This window comes from Apus apus, chromosome 2, assembly GCF_020740795.1.
Source record: "Apus apus isolate bApuApu2 chromosome 2, bApuApu2.pri.cur, whole genome shotgun sequence".
NCBI classification, from domain to species: domain Eukaryota; kingdom Metazoa; phylum Chordata; class Aves; order Apodiformes; family Apodidae; genus Apus; species Apus apus.
The window spans coordinates 26,694,732-26,718,238 of NC_067283.1; the positions used below are offsets into that span (position 1 = coordinate 26,694,732).

Genomic DNA, 23,507 nt, shown 5'->3' on the forward strand with positions numbered 1-23,507 from the left:
GTTTTTTCCTCTCATATCTTTCAGAGTAAATCTCCAAAGGGAAGTGTGATATATTAGTTGATTTGTGTCTTGGAAGGGGAAACAGAGATGTTTCAAACCTCTGATGATCAGCCTTTGTATTTGAATCAGGGTTATACAAATGTTTATGTAGTTACTGTTTGCATGCTGTTTAAGGCAACCTTATATGCTTCAGTGAATCTAGATCTTAGTTCTTGAAGCTTTGGTTGGTTTTCCACAGTTGCTGAAAAGGTACACATGAACAGCAGCAGAATAAACTAAGGTATCTGAGTTAAAATGGTTAGGTACCCCACATTGGTGGAAAGACTCAAAAGAAGCCAGAGCAGGAGACACTGTTTCTCTTCTAAAAAGGTGTTTGTATGTTGGGGGATCCTTTTTGACCTGGCCATTTAATTTCCTTTTTTTTTTTTTTTTTAATTGAAAGCCCAAGCAGAGAATAGGGAGCCATTGATACTAGCCTGAGATAGTTGTTGCTCTTTGAAAATATAGAAAGCTAATGTCCTGGTTTTATACCTATTTTATTTCCTTAATGCATCGAATATCTTGTTTTCAGGAAGAGTGTTTAAAGTGATTTTCCAGGAAGTGCAAAGTAATCTGCCTGTTGCCTAGTGTCCAAGGTCTTCACACCTTTAGTGCCAAGTGTGTCTAGTAAAATAGACACAGACAGCTAGAGCCATGAAACTAGCTCTAGATAGCTAGAGCTATGTCTCATATAGTCGGTAGTGATGATACGATTGAATTGTGGAAGTTTAATTTTGGATACTAAAACTGCTTCACAATTTTGAAGCAAGTAAGGTAGGAGTTGTAATGATGAGGTTATCATCAGCTGTGTTACAAATATGCTTTCTTTCTTTGCAACTTATGAACCATTCATGAGACTAATAAGGTCAATATTCCAGTGAAGAATTATGTTTTCAAATAAGATACATGCTGTATACACACATTTTTAATAACTGTTTATACAGTAAGAAGGTGTATTATCATTACGACTTGTAATTCTTCTGCATGTATTATGCATATTGCCTTGTTTGTTTGTTTTTTGAAATACATAATAAAGACTGTGTTTGTTTCCAGGATCACAGCTCTGCTTTGTTCCAATTGCAGTGTTCCAGATAAAAATATCTTCCTGTTATGTGTTGTTACATGATAGATTGCCCGCTGCATTGAAGCTTTTATTCAGAAGAAATGTGCTATACAAGGGTGTTAGAAATAGCTTGCAATAAAGGGAGGATTGTGGTAGAAGCAAACCAGCATAGTGGCTAAATTGTGGAAAAAAAGGCATCTTGTTTGGAAATCAAATTTAATTAAAAAGCATTCTCAATCTCTAGTAATATAACTGCTTTAAATTTTCAGACAGTGGGAGTAGCTCACCGTTGCCCAAGTATGCCTCATCTCCCAAACCAAACAACAGCTACATGTTCAAACGAGAGCCCCCAGAGGGATGTGAGCGAGTGAAAGTCTTTGAGGAAATGTCGTAAGTAATGCCTTTTGTATCAGCTGGTATCTGCAAAGCAGTAAACCTGTTTACTGAGCCTATTCAACTGCAGATGAATAAACTATTCCAGCTGATGAGTTTTTCAGGAGCAAACTATTCTTAGCGTTTGTACAGAAGAGAAGTTGAAGTGTTCCAGTTGGTTTGAAGAGGAAATGGAGTCTTTTATGGTTGAACTCTTTTTGTGCATTTATAAAAGGCAACAAAAATCCAAGCAGAAAAGTTAAGGTACACCTAATTGCCTAAGCATTTATAAACCTCTTCCCATATATTTTTATCAACTTTGTAAATGTTTGTGGCTTAAAACAAAAACTCTCCTTGCCGTAATTCTTAATCAGTTTCAAGCATCGGTTACATTTTGATATGTATAAAACATATTAAGTGGAATGAAATTTGTGTAAAGTGGTTGTAGATGGTGGTATACTTATGGCATAGACCTCACTCAATGTATTTGCTGAGCAAGAAATTGGAAATTAAACTCTTGGACATCATGTCTTTTTCCCTGAGACTCAGCAGTATTTTGAGCACACGCTATTGAGGTTGCATGCTCAGCTCCTGTGGATGTAAGAATTAAGGAGAGGATGCTTCTTGCTCTAACAGCTTTCATTGCCTGCTGGATGGTGAAGGAGCAATGTTGGGCCATGGAGGAAGCCTCCAGACAAATTATGGAATATGGCAAAGGAGAGGTTTAGATCATGGAAGTTTTCAAAGGGATTTTATATGCCTAATTGTGTTGTTGCTGCATTGTTTTTAATAAGAAGAGTTTGTGCCATTCTAAATTACCACGGCATTTTTTGATGTCCATATGTGCTGCAGATTTTTCCTGCTGGAAGTTGCATGTTTGTCCAGTAACTATCAAGTAATTTTTGTGACAGTACTATTTTTAATGCTGTGGATCAGTTGGCTGACTACCAATATGGAAGATGTTTGCCCCTCTGTCCAATTAATCCCATTCTTTATCATTCACATTTTAGCAACATGTAGAACCATAAAATTCATGACTTACAAAACACCTTGTTTGGCCAGGTATATAATCTTTTTTCTTCTTGTAGGTCTCGTCAGCCTGTCTCAGCCCCTCTCTTTTCATGTCCTGACAAAAACAAGGTTAATTTCATCCCAACCGGATCAGCTTTCTGTCCTGTAAAACTTCTGGGCCCCCTCCTTCCCGCATCAGACCTGACACTGAAAAACTCTCCAAACTCTGGTCAAAGCACAGCTTTGAGCACCCTGACTGTTGAGCAGCTTTCGTCTCGGGTCTCTTTCTCATCTCTGTCAGATGACACCAGCACAGTGGACTCTACAGAGGTCCCAGTACAGCAACCGTCCCAACAGCAGCAGCCGCTTTTGCAAGAAATTCAGACTGAAGACCATTCCTCTCCTCAGAGCTACGTATTAATCTAGACCAAGGTGGAGCGGGCTCTGCCCTGAAACAAGGCTTGAGGAGAGAATAGTTCAGATACATCTGCATGAGGTGGCAACCTTTCAAAACAACACAGAGTACTTAAGCAGCATTCGGAAAAAAATATCTCAACGCTGTTCCTGGCAGGGACAGAATTCATATTGAGCATTTTTGGTGAGAAAGCAGTAATGCCTGCAGAATCCATATATCGTTAAGCGTCTTAAGTGGAGACTATGCATTTCATAGTATGTTTGACCAGATTAGTACTGTGTCCTGTGTTCTGTTTCAAATTCTACAGTATAAATAAGCTCTCTCTCTATATATAAAAAAGTTGCCTGTCTGAATAGAAAATGTCTTGCTGTGTTGTGTCCTATGGAAAATACTGTACTTCAGGATTATGTTTACAATTGATCCAGGTGTTTATGTTTCTAACTTCTGTAATACACACAATGCAAAAAAAAAATTAATAAAAAATGGCCACCACAGTTGCACAGTGCCCACCCTATGGCCTAGCTTCAGGTACTTCTCTCGAAGTGTAAACTCAGGTAACATGGAATGTATATCATATTGGGATATATAATATTTTACAGCTACAAAGCTAAAGAGGGAACATCACTCTTTTGCCTTTCCTTATTTTATGCATTAATATTTCCTCATTACATTCCACTTTCTTGGAATAAGTGCATTCAGATCCAGGTGAGTGATGCCCCTGGACATGGGTGAACATGAGGAGAACCAGCAAATCTGTGATGTATATCACTTTGTCATGTGCTTACAAGTAAAACAACTGTTGCATTTACTGTCATTTCAATATATGTAAAAATGTGGCATTTAAAGGTTTCAGGTGTTGCTCAGTTAATGACTGTTAAACTGTTTCAAATAAAGTGTTCAGTACTAGGCTGTACATGAGAAACATTCCACAATGTGTGTGAGAGGATTTGGAAAGAAAATAATGTTTTTGTTCAAGGGCAGAAATTCTTTCAGGTTTCTATGGGGGGTGATGGGGATTTCCTCTCATGTTTTTGTTGGCAGTTAAGGATGTGAAATGCTACTGTTACCGTCTAAAAGTCAAATTAATGTTTAGTTTCTCTTTTGGAAATGTTCATTCACTTGCTGGTTGGAAATAGGTTTTCAGATTTTGTCAAGCAGTGTTAGATGAGCAGCATTTTTATTTACATAGTGAGTAATTGTGTTTGGATTAAAGTCCAAAAGTAGCAATTGGGTGTTCTAAGAGGGGTGGGGAAAACAATAGTTTTAAGTTCATGTTCCTTAATCAAAGCTTCTCCCATAACTTTCTGGTTACTTAAGTTTTGTGTGTAAATGTGTGTTTTCCCCCCTCCTTAAGTGTGAATTAAAAAAAAAAAAAAGTTCTTGTAAAATAATCCTGCTTTTGCAGGCTGGACTATTTCTTAAAATAGTACATGGCAAGAACGGGTTAGAGGTGCTCTTCTGTTGTACTGGAACAAGAGGAGCATTGCTTTCAGAGATAATTTCCTGTGATACAATGAGGACCCCAAAGGCAAAATAAACTTGATGTTCTTGCTCCATTGCTTTCAGCTCAGTGGAACTACATTTATGCTGTCTGCTCCTAAGAGAATAAGGATCACCTTTTCCAGGAATGGAAGAGATTAGTAGCCTGCAGCTACTGAGCATTTAAACTTGCTCCATTATGGTTTTTTCCTCTTTTGAAGATGAGATTGGAGGGGGGTGAGAGTGAGCCACCAATAACTACTCACTAATGTGCTTTCTTTAGGCATAAAATATTGTTTCCTTTTTATTAGTAAGGTTTTGTTAATAATATGTTACAAGCCTATAAAACAGTCAAGTGTTTTTTGACTCCCCTTGCAGAAAATATAGAAGAGAGGATAGATCTGTCTCTAACCATTTTTAATGTGAAAACCCTTGAAAAACAACAGCCATTTTTAACCCTACTAATCTCAGGCCTAGGTGAAAACACTATATTTTATAGACTGAAGATAAAGGGGAGAAGATACTCATGATGTAAGTATTGATTCATTTTAATACTTTTCTTTCTAGATGAACATTTTGCAGTACGATGACCTTTTTATGCTCTGGCTATGTCCAGGTAGGAACTCATAGTCTCAGTTACTGGTGTTAGGTTACCAGGGGATATGATGAGTGGTTTTTAGATCAGTGATGAACTCTGTACAATATTTACAATGTCATTACATGTTCTTTTTACTTTTTTTTTTCCATGAGAAACTAAATATTAATTAAATTGCACATTTGTTCTTAGCATATTTGAAGGTTTTGAACCAAATGTGTTAAAGCTAATGCTTTGCCATGTAAATTTCCCAGCAGTTGTTTATCTCAATTGTATTCTACATCCAGCTGTAGAAATTTGTCAAATATTGTTTAAAGTTATGTACATAGTTGTACTGTTATTTCTAGCCACTGTGCTGAACAGTATTCAAGTTACCACGTAATATTGCTTTACACAAGGAAGTGTGTGGCTTTTGTTTTGTATTTTTTTCGGTATAGAAGTTCCTGTGTCTTATTTAAATAAAAATTATAGTTAAAAAAAATGTGGTGGGGGGACACACAGAAGCAGTGGTTCATTTATTTGTTTTGGAAAACGTGTATGGAACACCATAGAATGAGATTAAAGTTTAATATTGTTCTAAATTTACATCTAGAACAATGTCAACCAAGTATCTTTATAGACTAGAGTGCTATGTCTTCAAGAATAAGATAATCTCTTGATTTTTTGCATAATACTGTTCTAGGGAGGAAAAAAATATAAAAATAGCTGAAAGCTTAAATATGCTTTAAAAATAGCATCTTTTACTTCTGCATATGATGTAGTCCTTCTTCAGAGCATAGAAGAAAAAAAACACAGTTAAGCATTATTGGAAACTGTGTATCTGCTGCTGTGTTTGTGGTCTGGCTAATTTCAAGTTATCTGTAGAAAATTACGAAAGCCATTAGATGTTTCACTATGTGAAACTAAACTAAACCCCCTAAAGGATGTGGTATAAATCTACTGACAGTCTTGGTTTCATGTTATTTTGTATGAGTCAAATGATTGTCATTTGACTTGCAGAATAATTCTTTCCAGATGGGGGGGTGAGGGGGAGGGAGGAAGAGAGAGGAATAATATTTAAATACATGTAAATCCTCCACGGTCAGTGTTTACTGAAGAGCACTATGGCAATAACTAGGAAGAACGGTTTAATGCTTATTATCAGTAAGTGAAAATGTAAGTTTTCAGCATCTCAAACATTTCAAGATTTTGATGTGACTGTGTTAAAAACTAACTGAAAGTGCTGAAAGTCTGGAGCCCAGAAGGATGCAATATCCCGCCCTGCTGTGGAAATGCTTGATGTCCTTCAGTCAGAAACGCCTTAGCTTCAGCCATTTCATCATCAGCTTCCAGGACTTGCTAGGAAAAGCTTTGTGGCTGCCTTGTCCTCTAAAGGGATCTGGCTGCAGCTGTTTCAGGCTGTCCTTGTGTGGGAAGGTGTTCTCTCTAGTCGTTTTGACTAAAGCATGTAGCTCACCCTGAAAAGAAGTGATGGAACTTGCATTGCATGGGTCACTTTTCATCATCCTTGCAAACCTGGCCTCCCCTGGTTATTTACAGCTGGGGTAACGTGCCAATTCCACACAAGCCATGCTTTGAATTGGGTGCTTTGTGTAATTCACTGCCTATGTCTTCCTCGAAGCCTAGACCAGCAGTCAGAAAAGTGCCGAGAGTAGAGAGCTAATGAAATAATTTTGCCTTGTGTCCCTGCTTTGCGACTACAAAGATCTTCCTGCACTTCAGTGTTACATTTTCTAGCATTTCATGACTCTAGAAATGGATTCTTCAGAGTCCGGAGGACTGTGTAAGGGGAGTCCTTGGCTACGTATGCTAGAGGTAGAGGGCAACAGATAGTGACCTGCTTGTTGGAGAAAGCAGGGTGCTGTCAGGGAAATGATTTATGGCTTCCTGAGAAATCAGCTCTTGGGAAGGGCCAGATATTGGCCAAAGGGTAGAGCCTCAGTATCTTCACAGTATTTAAACATAAGCCTGGAGTAATACAAAATAAACATGTAAATTTGAATAGATTAGAGACATTGCAAAGGAAGACCACTGAGGCTTAGCAAACTAGCTCCTGGCCTTACTCCATGGTAATGGATTGATACTTTCATCTGTTACTTGACATAAAATCCCAAGCAGCCTGAAGGTGACAGATGACTAGTAGAAGTATAAATCAATTGCAGTTGTAAAACAGCCTGGCTGGCTTTGCAAAATATAACCATGCAAACACAAATTTAAAGCTACACAATTGGGAGGAAATAAACATAGTTCCTGCAATGTGTTTCCAGATCCTAATTGCAAAGAAAAAGTGAAAGCTGGGAAAGTACACCTGTTACTGGGGTGAATATGTACAGCCATTCATAGTTGATGCTTGGCTAAAGGGAGTTGTTTTAACAAAGATTGTAATGCAGTGAAAATACTTGCATCTTCTCTCTGCATTAGTGTAACCAGTCCTGGAAAATTATCTAGTTTAGGAGAGACTGTAAAATGCTGGTGAAGGCTCAGGAAAGAGCTATAGCCATGAGTAAGGTACTGGAAAAACATGGCAGGTTTTTGTAGGAGCTCAATATGTTTAATTTAACAGTTGAGGAGTGACTTAATTTCAGTAGGTAAATGCCTACATAAGAAATACTTTGTAATGAGCTACTTAAATTTAACAGACATGAATACTAAGCTAAAACAGTAAGAAAATGCAACTAGATTAATTCACACTAGAAATGTGGATTTATTTTAGCACTAAGAGTAGGTACTGGACCAACTTGCAAAGGTGGATTTTTTCAAGTACTGATATGTTTAAAGTGAAAGGATTTTACAAAGGAAGTGCTCAGACTGTTTTTGTAAGCCTTACTAACTCATGATATTTTGGGGCTTCTTAGGTTTCAGCTATCTCTAAAGAGGTACAGTTTTATAACTACCTTAAGCATTCTTGCCTCACTAAAAAAGTAGCATGCTGCAGTATTTTTAACTAGGGAATTAACACATTTTAAACTGTCTGGAATAGTTCTTTGAAGATAATTTCTGGCTTCTGGAAATTTTTGGCTTTTGTCACACATGGATGAAGTCTTTAGTAAAGCAGAAGTGGTTGAATAACTTTATAGTTGTTTTGATTTCTGCCAGCCCCTCAATAGCACTCTAATTTTGGAGAGGTGGCAAGAAACTGGAGAGTAGCTGGTATCTTTTTGGAGTGCAACAGGTCACAGAAATAATGTGTCACTCAAGTGGGGCTGAAAGGCAGATGTAGATCAAGAAGGTAGTGTTCCCTCAGCAAAGACCACACTGGAAGTGAGTGAACATGCAAGTTAAACTGCTAATTCAATTGACAACAAGGAAGCACATCAATCAGATGAAGCTAGATAGAGAGATGTCCCTTTTTTTTCAGAAGAACTTGACATTTTATGTCAAGTTGTAACAAGCTCGATGTTAAATTTGCTGCCTTAAGCTGTAGCCTGGAAGCTCAGATGTAGAGGAGCTGAAAGACTGAGAAGAGGAAGTTGTGTAACCTTCCCCCCCTTTCCCCATTCTTGGATTAAGAGACTCGGCTTGTTAATGAAGCACAATTAGGCTAATAACTGTGCCTGTAGAAAAATAACTTCTAGGGTTTTTATTATTTTTTTGTGTATGTGTGTCAGTATATGTGCATAGTGAAGCCTGTGGTTAAACTTTGCAGTGATTTGAACAGCTGTTGGTTGGGAAGTAGGGTTTGCTCAGGGCTGCGTATGTTTAGTAATACCCATGGCAATCTATTTTTTTGTACCCTTGTTTTTCCTTTTACTTTTCCAAATAGGCTGTAAGTAAATAGCATTATCTAAATCCAGATGCTAGGCATAGCAGTCATGCTAACTAATTCTGGGTGTTTAACTGCTTACTGCAGGAGGAAGGTGAGATCTGAGAGCTCTCTGATATTTTTGTGGAAGGAGTTTCTTCAAGGAGGAGAAAGCTAAAAGAAACTAGACTCCCTGTTAAGGTTTGGTGCCAAAAGGCTAAGTGGTGCAAATACTCCTTTCTGATTTCTGTTTGGATAAGAAATTCTAGTCCTGCCCTATCTCTATGATATAAAGGTTTCTCAGGGGGTAACACTTCCCCTTTCCATAAGATTGGTAGTATCCTTAGGCTTGTTACATAGGGAAGGAAGAATTCATTGTGAAGGGTTAAAGTAAGGGTGCTGCCTTTGGAAACAAAACAGTTTCTTTTTTAGGAAATGGGGGGAAAGGGGTGCGTGAAAGAAAGCTTGACTGTTTTTGTGATTCCTTTGGATTCTAATTCATTGTACTTCCTGAAAATGCTGAAAACCGTTTAGCACTTTGGTGTCAGTTTCAGGTGTAGTCTTACGTTTCTGTGACAGTACAGAGATTGTACCATCCTACATGCTTTCACTACATGGCTTTATTCTGGATGGGGCATGTGCATGTATGTTAAGGATTGCCACCACATTCAGGGGCTCTTGTTTGTGAAAGGAAGTTGGGTACAATGGTGGATGTGTTTTCTGTTCTAGTGAAGGATGTTAGGGAGACAGTTTAGACACTTTCTGTGTACCTAAGAAACCTGCTTCTCTCTAAGGAGAACTTTCTGTTCTGACTCTATGCTGCAGGGGAATGCTAAACCCTTGGGGGCAGGGGAAGAGATGAAGATGTGGTAATAGGAAAGCAAAGGCAGCCCAGGCCCTACCTGTATGTGATTTGGAGGGTAACCTTGTATGTGCATATTTGTTTGTACAGGATGTTCTTTGGGTTAGGAAGATAGTGGATGCCTTAATACTCCAGAGGAGCATTAGCCTGGATAAGTGTCATTTGTTCTCCAAATCAGGCCACCTATTATAGTTTGCGGTCTTGTCACTCAGGTGGCACCCTAACTGACAGGCTGTTGAATGCAGCACTGTAGAATGATTTGTTCTTGTAAACAGTAAGTGAGGAAATGTACCTATTAGACTGGACAACAAACTAGACCCCCCAGGAAAGACAAAGCAAAACAAACATGTTTGGGAATCCTGTGAGTACTTCAGTGTGGGGCATCCCAGCAGCCTGGGGTCTTTGGTACTTGCGTAGGGGCTCTGTGGTGTCTGTGGAAGTGCACTAAGGGAAACAAAATGTCTAAGAATTACCTGCTTTCAGGATTAGAGGCTGTTGGAGTTGTAAGGATATTCTGGATGCAGAAAGACAATTTGTGGCAGGTGCAGGGGCACAGCTCCCAGTGCCCTACCTCTTACTAGGGTACTGGCCTGGTTCTGTAGGTGCAGATCTGCAGGTGGAGCAGGAGCCACCCTCCTGGTGCCAGAAGTCACCAGCTCCCACCCTTTGCCATCATGGGAGCCTCTATTTCCCGTCTTGGTAAGCACAGGCTCTGCCAGCCCTCTCCCTTCTGCTGTCTCTGATGGCTGGGAGAGGTTTCCTTCTCATTGCAAACCAAGAGGATGTGACGTGGTCTCCTGCAGCCTTTGAGGCTTAAGGCAGGTGGCATCACGTTTCAGGCTCTGGCAGCAAGGCAGTAACAGGAACCATGAGTCATGGTGAGATAGGCCCCAAGCTACTTGATGCTGCCATGGGTCAGGTGGTTTTTGTGGGGTTTTTTTTGTTTGTTTTTTTTTTTTTTTCTCATATGCCCTGGTGCACAAACTGAAGCACCTTGACAGATTTTGTTGATGCTGATGGTGTATGTATTGGATTAAGTCTTCCCTGTGGAGAGGCACTTGCTTCATTTTGGCAGTCCTCCCTGTGGAAAGGAACTAATTTTGTTTCAGCTATGCTACACAACAGGAGGACTTTTTTTGGTACTATAAAAGCATTTTCCTGTATCTTAAAATGCTTTCCTTATTTCACTTGGAAAACAACCATCAAAGAAAACATTATGTATCTCGACCTCAAGCTCCATCCATTACATACTTCATGTATTTATGGGGAATGTAGAGGGAACCCAAACCACTTAGGGGCAAGTTGTACTGTTCATTAAAAACCACCTCATGACAGACAGTTCAATCTGCTCCTGCAAATCTGAAGTAGGTAAGTGACCCATTGTGGATTTTTAGTGTTTTCTGATAGCATTTAACGTTTACTAATAGGCTGGGCTGGTAAAATGGGTGGGAGCAGAAGAAGGAGCTTGAAGCAGTGTCAGTGCAGGCTTTCTTCCTGAATGCCTCTGTTTGCTTTCTAATCTTGTTTCCCTTTATACTTTGTCTTGGCAATGTTCCCACAGCTGAAACAGCAAGCTGTGAGATGGACCTGTGGTCTCTGAGGTCTATCCAGCCCTTGAAGCACAGCAATAATAACTAATGGATGTGGCAAAGGCTGGTGAAACTAAGAGCGCTCCTACCTCCAAGGAGACTTGGATCACTTCCCTTAAAAATGAAATCAAAAGTTGCAGAATGCTTAGTGGGGGAGGGAGGGTTAAGGGTGAACAAAAGGAATATTTTGTTTGATTAAGGCTTTTTGTAATTATTTCATAGAATCAGACTTAAGTTGGAAAAGTTCTTCAAGGTCATCAGGTCCAACTGTAAAATTTCCCTGCATGAAGAGCAGTAAAAGCTGTGTGTCTCTAGCAGGTAAGCCTGGCTGTGGTTTGGTGATGAGTAGAGGTGACCACAGGCCCTGCCCAAGGGCTCTGGTAGCTCTGCTGCTGCTGCCAGCCTCTCCTTGCTGTGTGACCTCTGCTTTCTCAAATATTTGGGGATATTTTTCCCCCCTTTTTTTTTTCTGGCCAAGTTTTCAGCCAGATTAGTGCCATTGCAGGCTCTTCTTTCTAGTTGGAAAGGATCTGCTAGGACACTGTGGGGCACTTCCCCACATTTAGATGGGTTTGGGATGCTCAAGGACTCGAGCCTTTAGCAGGCTTCTGTTACTTAATAGTACAGGCTGGCCTTCTGGGGGAAAAAAACTTGATTTGCTCAGGTGCCCCTGCTTCCTTGCAGTCCTAGCTCTTGTCACCAAATTTGGGGGCAGACTCATAGAAAGGTTAAATCAGTCCAAGACCTGGTTGAACTTCAGATCTGAAAAATCCCTCCAGGGTGTGCCCCATTCTTCAGAATCTCTGTTGTCTTCTAAAAAACAAACTATTTGTCTGCCACAATGTGGGCCACTCTTTTGTCAGACTTTGGTGTTCCAAAGCTCTGGTAACCAGATTCAAGGCAGAAATGATCATGGAAGATCACAGACTACCTAAACAGTCCAGGAAAATATGTAGCTGTAGCAGCAAAGCCATTACTTCAGTGGCCCATGATTTTAAATTCTGTATTTTACACGTTAAAGTTTTATTCTGAGGATTGCACTTGGAATAATAGTAGAGGTTTGTTTTTTTTCCTTGTCAGATCCTACGCTTGTTACGTTCAGCATGCTTGTTTACTGCAGCCAGCTGTTATACACCCACTTAGGTGGAGATGGGGTAGAAGACTTCATTGTGTGGCACTTTATTTTTTTTTCTTTCCTCTCTCCAGCCTGTAGATAAAGCATATGGCTTCTAGCACCTGTCCTGAGACCTGGAAGGCTATGGAAGTCCAAAATAATAGAAACACCCTACAGAGTAGGTTTCTGGGCTAGATGAAAGATGTGTTTAAAGAGAAGGCTGGCTGTAACTTCTTTAACAGCTTAGGTGGGTCTGCAGTTGCTTCTAAAATCCTTCATCTACTTTTTTTTCTTCCTGTCTTATACACCCCCTTTGTCTATTGAAAAGCTGCAATAAGGTGTCCCCAGAGCCTTCTCTTGTCCAGGCTGAACAACCTCAACTGCCTCTTTCTTCATGGGAGAGGTGGTTCAGCCCCCGACTATTATTACAACTCTGCAGGTGGGCTTCTGTGCAGGCAAATACCTTGTGTTACTTAAAAGGAAGTTTATAGTGTTTTCTAATTGGCCAATGAGGGGAAAAGTCAATTTTATGCTTAGGAGAGCACTGTTAATGAACAGTTAATGGTCTGATTGCCTGCAAAGCCAGTCCGTCCTGGAGCTGGAGGCTGGATAGTGACCCAAGGCCAAGCCTACTGGACCTGCAGGGCCTGTTTGGCCATGGTGTCCTTGTTTGCTGTCAGGGAACAGTCTTTGTCTGTGTGGTATTTGGCTCACTCACTGTGTGCCATCCTAGCCAGAGCTTAGGCTCTGGGCACTAAGCACAGGCCGAGCGAGGACAGCAGCCCCAACAGAGGGAAGCAGCTCGTCTGTACCGAGTTTGCCAACGCGGCGCGAGACCGTCTCAGTGTTTCTGCTTCTCAGCTGAGGCAAAGCCTCTGCTGCTTGGCTGTTGGCAAGCCTAGCTGTTGCTCTGCTTCCTGCCTGCCCATATGGTGGCTTGTTTAAAAATAAGACAGTTTACAAGGAGCAGAAACTGTAAAAGCAGGCTAACCAGAGGGGGGGACACACACAGTAAATGCTAGATGAGGCAGCGTGTCTGGGCTGTGGTGAAGGCTCAACTTCAGGTTACTGACTCACCTGTAGTGTTAAAAAATCCTAGAAATACACTAGCTCTCTTTCCCTGGCTGGCCACGGCTTACTGTGGCTGAAATCCAAATCCTGCAACTAGTCCTTGACTGATGAGGTGAGCAAGAGTGGCTGCTGGCTGCCCAGCCCACAGCATGGCAGGGCCTCATCCTTGCCAGCCTGCCTTGGTGCCTCCCTGCCAGGAGGATAAAGCAGATGGGTGCTGGACCAAGTGGGTGGAAGCAGTAAGTGCATGCTGGGCCGAAGAAGAAAGGACCTTGAGCAAGTGAGGAGGGAGCCAACACTGGCAGCTGCACCCTTACTGTGTCAATGTCTTGCTGCTACTCTAATCATCTTTGGGAACTGCACTCAGAGAAGGTAAGACCTTCCATCTCTTCTTCCTCTGCCTGTGTTTCACCCCACATACTCTCAGTCACAAGCATGGGCAGTACAACCACCATTTATTCCTGTGGTGCTCGTCCAGTATCCCCTGGCACGGGCACTAGGATGTGACGGTAGATAGCAGATGTAGTGGCAGAGGCCGCAGGAAAACACAGTCAACCTCCTGCCCTACTGAGCCTTTCTAGGCTCAGATCCTGGGGTTGCCAGGGCTTGTAGGCCTGCTGTTGTTCCCAACTGGAGCAAAGCTGCTGCTGGTGCTGTTCTTCCACTCAGTCACGTTGTTGCTTAGGTGGTTCTGTTTTTTTTTCCTAGCATGTGCAGCCCTTAACATTTGAAGGGTGCCCATTTTAAAAAACGGTGTTAGGGAAAGGCTTGTGGCCAAGTGGTCCTCCTTCAAAGTACCTAAATGTCGGGTCCATGCAATGTTGGATATGGAAACAGCAGAAGGGAATAAGGTAAGTCATACTCTGCTATGTTGGAAGTAAATTCTGATCACTTAAGGCAGCCAGAAAAGTTACTTGAAAAAGTTACTTGTTAGCTTTCTCCAGGAGCTGTTCAGTTCCCAAGGCCCACTCTCCAATTTTCCTGAAGCAGCTGTTCTTAGATTTGTAGAAACTTCAACTCACCAAATCAATTATATCAGCTTTGATAAACTTCCTGATAAAGACAGTTAATCAGTTACCACTGTTTCCATCTGCCATAGGGGTTCTGCAGCTGTTTTTGTTTTAAAACAATCCACTACTAAACCAGAATAAGCAATTGGAATGAAGCATATTAAATCAAGATGAGCGTTATGTATGTAGAACAATCAATCTGTAATTCTACCAGGGTGATGAACTACTCTGTTGTCCCAACTACTGCTGAGCCTGTAAGCACATCACAGAAAATCCTCTCACAGTGGCACTGGGGCTTGGAGATACTCTGCAGCCCAGGCTGCCAAGAAGTGCATGCCATACACTTCATTAGTAGTAGGGAAGTATTGTTTGTAACTCTGTAATTAAGGTTTTTGCCTGAAAAATGCCTATTTGCAGGATGATAGCTTTCTTGCTCTAGTTTCCAGCTTTAATAAATGTTCATTATAATAATGCATTGTACATAGGGATTTCAATTGCTTTTCTTTAAGCAAAATTAATTATATTTAAAATACCTCTGGCTCCTTTTTTCAATTTGAATGTGTGAAAAAAATTGCACAGGTTAAAGTCTAAGGATGCAAAGCTAACATTAATTAAAAAAATTACATATTACAAGAAATCAATGCCTAATAGAAACTAATTGGTAGCACAGTTTGAGGAGGGGGATGGTAAAAAAACCCCCTGCAGTCATGGTTTGCTTTGTGTAAAAGGGATGATCATTTAGATGGTTTTTCTACCTAAAAACACAATGAGGATTCAGAACATCTTTAGCTGGACTTGAGCAATGCCCTTAATTGTTTCAATCAAGACAGGAGCTTTTTATTTAAAAAAAAAAAAAATAAATCCTGGAAGTCTAGAATCTGTGACCTAAAAAACAAACACATTTTTCTGAGTCTTAAAGAACAGTTAATTAGCTGTTTTGAAGTCAGTACAGCCACATCTTTTCTTTTAGCCTGCTTCAGCTACCAAAAAATGTGAGAGTGTATTGTCCACAAGTGTTCCAGCAACTCTCACGACAAACACAATCCAAAGCAAGTTTGGCAACTACAGACTTGCTTGAAGTTGCAAGACTCTGTTTAACCATTTCAGGGGTAACCAAGTTGGACTGAAAGCAGTCTGCCTATCCCTTGAGCTCCTAAAATTTTTGGCATTGCAGATAATTACAGTTTGGGATTAAGAGGATTTCAAGGCAAACATTCTGTGTTATGAGTGCAAACTAGCACTCATAAACCTAAGTGCACCCCCAGCACAAACCTTAGGTATTCCCAGCTAATACACCTTGTATGTGTCTTATTTACTGCCAGAAACTGCAGCCCAAAGTCAGGAGTTCAGGCTCCCTCTTGATGCTCAATACAGTTATACATCTCAGAAAAGACTTTGAGCAAGGAGCTGCCAGTACCAAACAGTAGGAAACACTGTGGAAGTAACCAAGTTTTATAAACAGTTAAATATATACATCAGCTTCTATGCCTTAGTGACCAGCCTCAGTACTGGGGATTTGGTGGGCTGGGTACTGCCCAGGAGACCAGAGAAGACCAGCCCCTCCTTTGCTATTATAAGTGAAAATATACTGCTAAACATCTAACGGACCTCTCTGGCAAAAACTGAAGTACCTTGACACTTCCAGGCAATGGGATGGGATTTTGAACAGAAGTGTTTAAAACTTGCTGAGGTTTCAGGCAGATGAACTCTGCTTAACCCAACCCCCCCTGTGCACTGATAGTACATAGATTTTTAGGACATTAATGCTGCTCGTTGTGGCCATCAAATGATGACCTGCTGTGTTCAAGAAGCAGCAGGTAATTTTTGTTAACTTCTGTATTTATATATTATTTTCAGCTTTCCAATGCAGGTAATTAGTTATCTAATAGATGATGAGGCAAGGAATAAATAACTGAGCGACTAACAAACCAAGTGTACAGTTAACTGGTAGTGAAAAGCTTCACCAGCATAAAAGGAAAATAAATTGAATTAATAAAAGGCCAAATAAATTGCAAAGCAGGCCCCATACAGTATATAGAAACTGTGATTTTGAGTGGCTACTCACTAATCATTTTTGTCTTTGCTGTAAAAGGAGAGCAGGGACAGATACTGACTGAGTTCAAATTGTCTTACTCTCCTACAGGATTACCATTCAGAAACAGTGTAAATTATCAGGTATTGTCTAAAAACTGGTCATATGTTTTATCTTCAGATGATTGTTCTGCACCAATTTAGCAGCACGCCAATGTTCCAATGGGAATAAAAGATCTTTTTTGTCAAAATCATTTTATTAAAGAGTTAATGCCACAACAAGCTCAAAATAACACATGCTTCAGAAATAAACTGGATGAAAAATACTCCAAACAGAAATATTAATGTTTTGAAGGCATGGTAAAGCATCTGTTGCAAGAAACTTCTAAAAACAGGTGCAAATTCTGTTGGTGCAATGGAGAAAACCTCAGAAAAGAAGTCTGCTAGGTATGACTTCTGTTTATGTAGTGGTTTGTCTCATAAGTTAAATCAGAAAGGGCACAAACTTCCATGGCTGCACAGATCCAAACTTATTTCTTCAATAATTACCCCAGCACAGGTTTTTCACTGTGAGTACTAATAAAACAAATATAGTTGACATCTTAACATAGCAGTAATATATATATTATATATAGATGTTTGACTCATGCAGCCTCCTCAGTTACATGATTTTTTTTTTTTTAATTTACTCAAGAAACATTATAAAAAAATAGTTTTGCAGTTTTTGTTTCACTCCAGTGTCAGCTCCACATCACCTCAGGCAAAGACAGTGTTTCAGCAGATAATCTAATTTGGCAAGAAATCTGCCCTAATTCTTAACCTCATTTTTGTAAATCCACATAGAAAATAAATGCCAACTCTTTATACAAAACAAGATCAAGTAACTGTACCTATATAAAAGGGGATTAGTTCCCTTTAGTTTTATTATCATGGCACATACTTTATAGTTTCACAACAGCATACTAACTTTAATTTAATTTTTTTTGAACCCCAAAATTGTGTTGATGAATGGGAGAATGTAAATTACCATAGGCAGCTGACTCATGCATTAAGTAATTCATGTTCTTTATCAGTTTTCCCAACAGCATCAGGATTGGATAACGGGTCGAGGTCAGCAAAGAGACTGAACCAGGCAGTCAAGTCTTTAGGATTCTTTGTAGGTTCTGGGGGAAAAAAGAAAAGAAAAAGTACAGACTTGTCAGCTATTTTAAAACAAAACTGACTGAATGTTTGAGTGAGGTCAAACAAATGCCATGCTGTTGTTTAATTTATTACTAAGGGCACTTCTGAAAAGAAAATTGGAATGAATTATGGCATTTTAAACCACTACCTTAAAAAGAGTATGGAAGTTTAGTAAGTATGAATGTTTTACATCTACCTGGCTGTGTATTCTACATGGCTCCTGCCATGATATGTATCGGAACACTTTAATTAAAAATAGAAAAAATCCAGCTCTCTTTATTTCATTAAAGGTATTTTACTTGTAAGCTAAGGCAAATTTTACTTTCAACCTCTCTTACAGGACTAAATTCCTTTGTCTAAATCCAGTTAATGTGACTGTTCTGTCCCCCTTGTATATGACCACACCAGGTTGTTACTCATATGGAATGAAGTTTTCAGGGAAAGTACTGGCTGGAGAAAGGTGATGTACATTTGATAACCAGTCCCAAGAGCAGTTTCTAATATTAGGGTATATTGTTTGATGAATACAAAAAAGTGTGAACCAGGAATATGTTCCAACAGCAGCTGAACTATTGCATCTATGTGCCTATATCGACATACAGATGTCAGAGGTCTCCTACCTGCTCTTATTTCAAAAGGGCAGATGTTCAACTTAAAGAGGAGGTGATTTTGGCTGTTACAAAGAAGGTATGTCACCACTTGCTTTGTTTTAGTGACCATATGCATAACATTTATTATACAGATAGTGAAATAAGATGTACTGTTCCACTCCAGAGAGAAAAGGTCGCATGAAAGCATTCTTTGTGAAACAAGGAATTTATGGGCAAACTAGGCTCTGAATGGCATGGCTTTCATCTTGGTGTTTGCAAGGCCGGAGTATTGGCCACTTTGATAAACACAGATTTTAAAGTAGCTGAAGGCTGTTCCCTTTCCTGGTGATGATACTGTAGCTGAGGCATCACAATAATTTCTGAAACAGTTTCAAAATCATCTTAACCATCTTTTTCTGCTGGGCTGAAACATGTTAGTCTTTTAAACCCACAAGGCAGGGGAAGAAATAGACATCGCTCCTTTCTTCTGCACTGAACATCTTTGACACAGCTTCTGTTTGAATATGAATGTACAGAATACAAACTAACAATAAGGATTCAACGTATTTCTGGTTCACTTATTCAGAAAACCCATAGTAGGTGGCAGGACTATGCACCCTTAGCTCACTTGCAAGAAATGAATTAAGTTTCAAACAGATGATTACTGTTATGATGCATGTTAGCAACAAAATTTGCAATTAGGGCTCTTCTGCTTTATCAGTAGCGTGTATTTTAGCCACAATGTCCTCCTCGAGCTTCAAAACACTGTTTAGACAAATTGCATGCATGCCACTCTGTGTGATTCAAAATTTAAGCAGTAGTAGCTGCCTCATTATATATGAATGACTCTTGACATACTACTAGCACTGACACCTATGAAAAACACAAACATGCACACAAATATCATGCACATAATCACTGCTGAAACAGAGTAATTCATCACTAAGCACATGATTCTGGACATGTAACTACTACAAGAAGAGGTTTTATTATGATAGATTAACAGAAGATTGGACAGATACAAGAGGAAAAAGCAAAGTAACAGAAAGGATACATGCCTGTATCACCTTTCACAGGCGTCTTGTTAGCATTCAGGCTGCTTGGTTTCTGTGCAGGCTGTGGTACAGACAGAGGGCTCACACTGTTAGCTGCCCAGCCTAGAATTAAACAACACAGCAGCATAAGCATGACAAATTATTTTAACTCCAACATCCCACTGTCTGGCAGCACAACGTGCTCACAAGAGATGATGGAGCAGAATATTATGTTCGTGGTTATGGCCATTCATATCTTTCCTCATATACAAGAAATCAGCAGTTGAATACAGACAAGCAACATCCTTGAGGTGAGAGTATCTATGGATCAGTTTCATCATCTTCAGATTCAGGCAACTGTAACCTTTTCAAACCTTCAAGCTGGCTAATTGTATTTTTTTAAAATTTCTTTTATCCTATCACAGCTCATACTTTTTCATAGAAAGGTCAGTATGGTAATCCAGTCAAGCACAATTGTAGGGAAAAGAATATAACTTATATTTGGGCAAAAATACCACAAATACACACATTATTTTCATCTTTCTTTACTTTTACAGCTCCATAAGACTTTCATTTCATCAACTGTCCCAGAAAAAAACAACACATTTATTTAGGTTATTCAGATTTTTAAAATTAATTTTGAAATTATTAATTCTGAAAAAATATTTTTTTGCAAAACACTGTGAAGAATTAAAGTCAAGATGTGCTACTTCAAGTTAATGTAAAACTAGGTTTTATTGAGAGTATTGTTTTGCTATTAATTTGAAAGGATAGTCTCAGCAGTGAGAGAGTAACTAAGCAGGGAAAAGTAAAACTGGTTACTCACAATTTTTTGTTCTTACATGCATATTCCATAGCCACAAAATAGTAATCATAAATGCAGTTACTGAGGGCTGGGCTGGCAAAATGAACTAGAGGTGGTGTACCATGGAAATATATTAGGAAAAAATGGAGCATTTTTGTCCCTGGCTTAAGATATTTACATTCTTATGTTTTGTCACATTGAGAGAACTAGAGGTTATTTCTCATTTCAATATTACCTCTTTTAATTGTGGCCTGATCAGTTATCCATCCATCTCAGAGATCTAATATATATAATTCTGCAATATCATGAACAGGATATTCATCTGTGCACACAACTTGCATTTCCTTATTTAGTCACTTCTTTAAAAAAGTTCATGCTCTCACATCCTTTTCAACTGTCTTTGTCCTTCGTTCTCTTCCTGCCTCCTCTGTTGAGACCCCTGTCAGATACTGGTCCCCAGTGTCCTGTCAGTTACTGTAACAGTCATGTAAGTCACAGAAACCCTCCCTCTCTGTGATAGATTATTCTCATCACTCTCTGATCTCATCTTGACTACAAAAAGCTGTGTTATTAAAATGAGGCAAGAAGAGTGTTTCTATAAAATCACATTAATTAAGAAGGAAATTTGAAGGCAAAAATATCCTCTGTATCTGCAAGGAAACAAACCAAAAGCTTCTTCAAAATCTGGATGAATAAGGCTCACAAATAGTTGTTCAAGGGCAATAAAAGCTTATGAGCTAGCCTGTGCCCCCTGAAAATGAGATAATAATCTTTCAAATGACTGGATTTGTATTATAAATAATAAAAAGTATGGCATTAATGCTTCAGAACAACAGGCTTTTCCAGGCATTTTCTCTTCTTCTGTTACAAAAAGAAGGCTGGTAGAGGGTATTACCCACAACTAGAGAATGGTAGTGCTCTTTCATTTGTTCAGAGACAGATTGCGAGAAAGTGTCTTAAGATGTCCATGGATGGCAACAGATAAACTGAGCGGTTTAAGCAAACAGTGCCAAATCTTAATCTCATAGAAATTAATGGGAGTGCTGCCCAGAGACTTTCTGAGCAAGTCCCAGTGACTTCACTGAGATCAGGCTCCCTGAGATCTCACTGATGTTCATTTACACTGATGTGACTGACAGACAGACTGAAACACAGCAGACCAGTTAACTCCTTTGGAACCCTCCTCTTTTGTTCCTGGACTAAGGCTTGGTAAGTAGCGTGTCCGTAAGAGATTCTGTGACCTGCTTCTCTTTTCATTGAAACGTGGGTAGCACAACTACCACTTAGAAAACAAAAATAACCTAACAACAGCAACAAAAATGCCCAACCAAAAAATGCTCCATAAAATGTGAGATGCTTTTGTGATGAACATCTACCTATGAAGAACTTGAGAAAGACTGACACAGAATTTTCAATAAATGCTTCCATAAATTATGTTTTTAGTGTTGACTCACAGTGAGCTACAGAGAACAACTCTGCCCTTCAAAAACAAAGTTTCCTATCAATCTGAAAGCAGTTGGTCCTAAGTCTGTTCTGGTTTGCCTGTTCACAGGATGGCTTCATTACATGACTAGACAAAAGATTATTGCTGAGACAGCAAGGAAACCAAACTGCTTACTTTTCAGCTAGCACCTTCACAAACAATACCACAATTGAATTCAGAAACAGAAACAGTGACCTGCATATTTTCTTACCAACTAGAATATGTGCACGTGTAGGGAAGATAAAGAGGAGCCCTTAGTGGTACAAATACATAAATGAGGCCATAAGCGAATGTTCACTCTGAAACACTGGAAAGGCAACTAAACTACAAAGATGTATTTGGCAGAGAAACTAAAAGATTTGATGGGAGCATGCTTAGTTTCTAATTTTTATATATATATATATACACACACACAAACACATGCAGGCACACACATGCACACACACACACACACACAGACATTTATATGTATTTTAAACCAGCACCTGGCAGTCCCACAGCAATTCAAAGTCCCATTGTGCTAGATCCTGCCTATAAATACAGGCAGAGAAAACTCTGAGCTGGGAATTCCTGACCATAACAGTTTATAACCTGCATAGCATTGTGCCTGTTTTACAGATTAAGATCTGAGGCAGAGAGAAAACAAAGCCCCAAAGATTTATGAGCATGCTTCACATAAAATAAGTAAGTAATCCCACTGAAGTTAATAGAAAAGTTAATGTGCTTAAAGTTAAGCATGTGAGTTTTAAGAATCTTTATGGTCTTAAGGCCAAATTCACACAGGAAGTCTGCAACATTGAGGCTTCAGTGTAGCACGTCACACTGAATAATTATTAAGCAATCCTACAAATTAGGGGGAAAAAATGTATCCTCAGTAAAAATATCCATAATTCATATATTCTAGTATTTCCAACCTGTATGTTAAAAATTGTTTATACTGCAGTTGGTATTTTGTTGCTAAAAAAGGAGTCTCTGTACCCCAATGTATTGATAAAGTCAAATTACGAATGAAGTGGTGCAAAGTGACATGAAATGTAGTTTAAGATTAAAGGTGAGATTTCACAATATATAGAATAGACAGAATTTCACCTTCTGTTAAAAAATAAGAAAAACCCTAAAAAGAAAAACAGTCTATGAAAGTTTGTTGAAATTATGCATTTTACTCCGCGTTTTATAGCTGGGAAGGAACTGATTATTCGATACAATTGTTCGGCTGATTATCTCTGACTTTTCAAAAGCCAGTAGATCAGTTACCATGATCTTCTGCCAAAACCTTGGAAAACATTTGAAAACATCTACATGTTTTGTTCTTCCAATAGATATTTATTCTTCTCCAAAAATATTTTAGGATACCATGTTGACTGGAATGGATTTCCCATTCCTGGCGTTCCTTGAATGTACCATACCTGAGTTCTAATTTTGAAGTGCAGCCACTGACAGTGTCTTGTGCAAATAAGAGTGATAACAGCCTCAGAAAGGCTACCCAGCCTCACTTGCCATTTACACCTCAAAGATATTTTTCCCTCAAAAACATATTTACATTTAAAAATATGTAAAAACTCTGAAAAAAAAATATCAATCCCATATTTATATTGCTATTTTCATTGATTTGTTTAAAATCTGTTTATATATCTGTATTAAGAACTGTGTTTTTCAGTGTTCCTTTTTCCCCTTTCAATAGATACCATGTCCACTTCTGGTCACAAACTGTTTAATTTGACAATGCAATGACTAAACCTCATTATTTCTTTTGTTCATATTTCATGAGGTCAGATCCTAAACTCTTTCAGTCACTCTAACTATCATATTCACATATGCATGTACCTCATCATAAAAATACATCTAAAACTGTGCATCATTACAAATGTCACTTCCCCAGTTTCCATCTAAGCATTTAAGTCAGTAATCCAAATATCTTGCTTCAGGGGTGGAGGTGCTAACTGTATTAATTGTAAGACAGAATCTGAATTTCTTACTCTTGCCAAAATGTCATAGGCAATTTTACATCATATATGACTGT

The 23,507-nt window shown here is 39.2% G+C and overlaps 2 protein-coding genes across 12 annotated transcripts in view; one reads left to right on the plus strand and one right to left on the minus strand.

The window, feature by feature from the left end:
* The window catches only part of GLCCI1 (glucocorticoid induced 1), a 57,704-nt gene extending 52,145 nt beyond the window's left edge, over positions 1 to 5,559 (plus strand). For 2 of the 5 annotated variants that reach the window (XM_051610340.1, XM_051610341.1), the window contains exons 7-8: positions 1,372 to 1,492; positions 2,563 to 5,559. In XM_051610340.1, the coding sequence (XP_051466300.1) occupies positions 1,372 to 1,492; positions 2,563 to 2,911 (470 nt within the window). In that variant the 3' untranslated portion in view covers positions 2,912 to 5,559. Of the gene's footprint in view, positions 1 to 1,371; positions 1,739 to 2,562 lie in introns of all 5 variants that reach the window. The other 3 variants (XM_051610342.1, XM_051610343.1, XR_007888582.1) reach the window with 2 other exon arrangements.
* Positions 5,560 to 16,379: 10,820 nt separating this feature from the next.
* The window catches only part of ICA1 (islet cell autoantigen 1), a 72,562-nt gene continuing 65,434 nt past the window's right edge, over positions 16,380 to 23,507 (minus strand). For 3 of the 7 annotated variants that reach the window (XM_051611582.1, XM_051611584.1, XM_051611581.1), the window contains 2 exons: positions 19,224 to 19,322; positions 16,381 to 17,556 (listed from right to left, as the gene is read on the minus strand). In XM_051611582.1, the coding sequence (XP_051467542.1) occupies positions 17,435 to 17,556; positions 19,224 to 19,322 (221 nt within the window). In that variant the 3' untranslated portion in view covers positions 16,381 to 17,434. Of the gene's footprint in view, positions 17,557 to 19,223; positions 19,323 to 23,507 lie in introns of all 7 variants that reach the window. The other 4 variants (XM_051611588.1, XM_051611585.1, XM_051611587.1 and 1 more) reach the window with 3 other exon arrangements.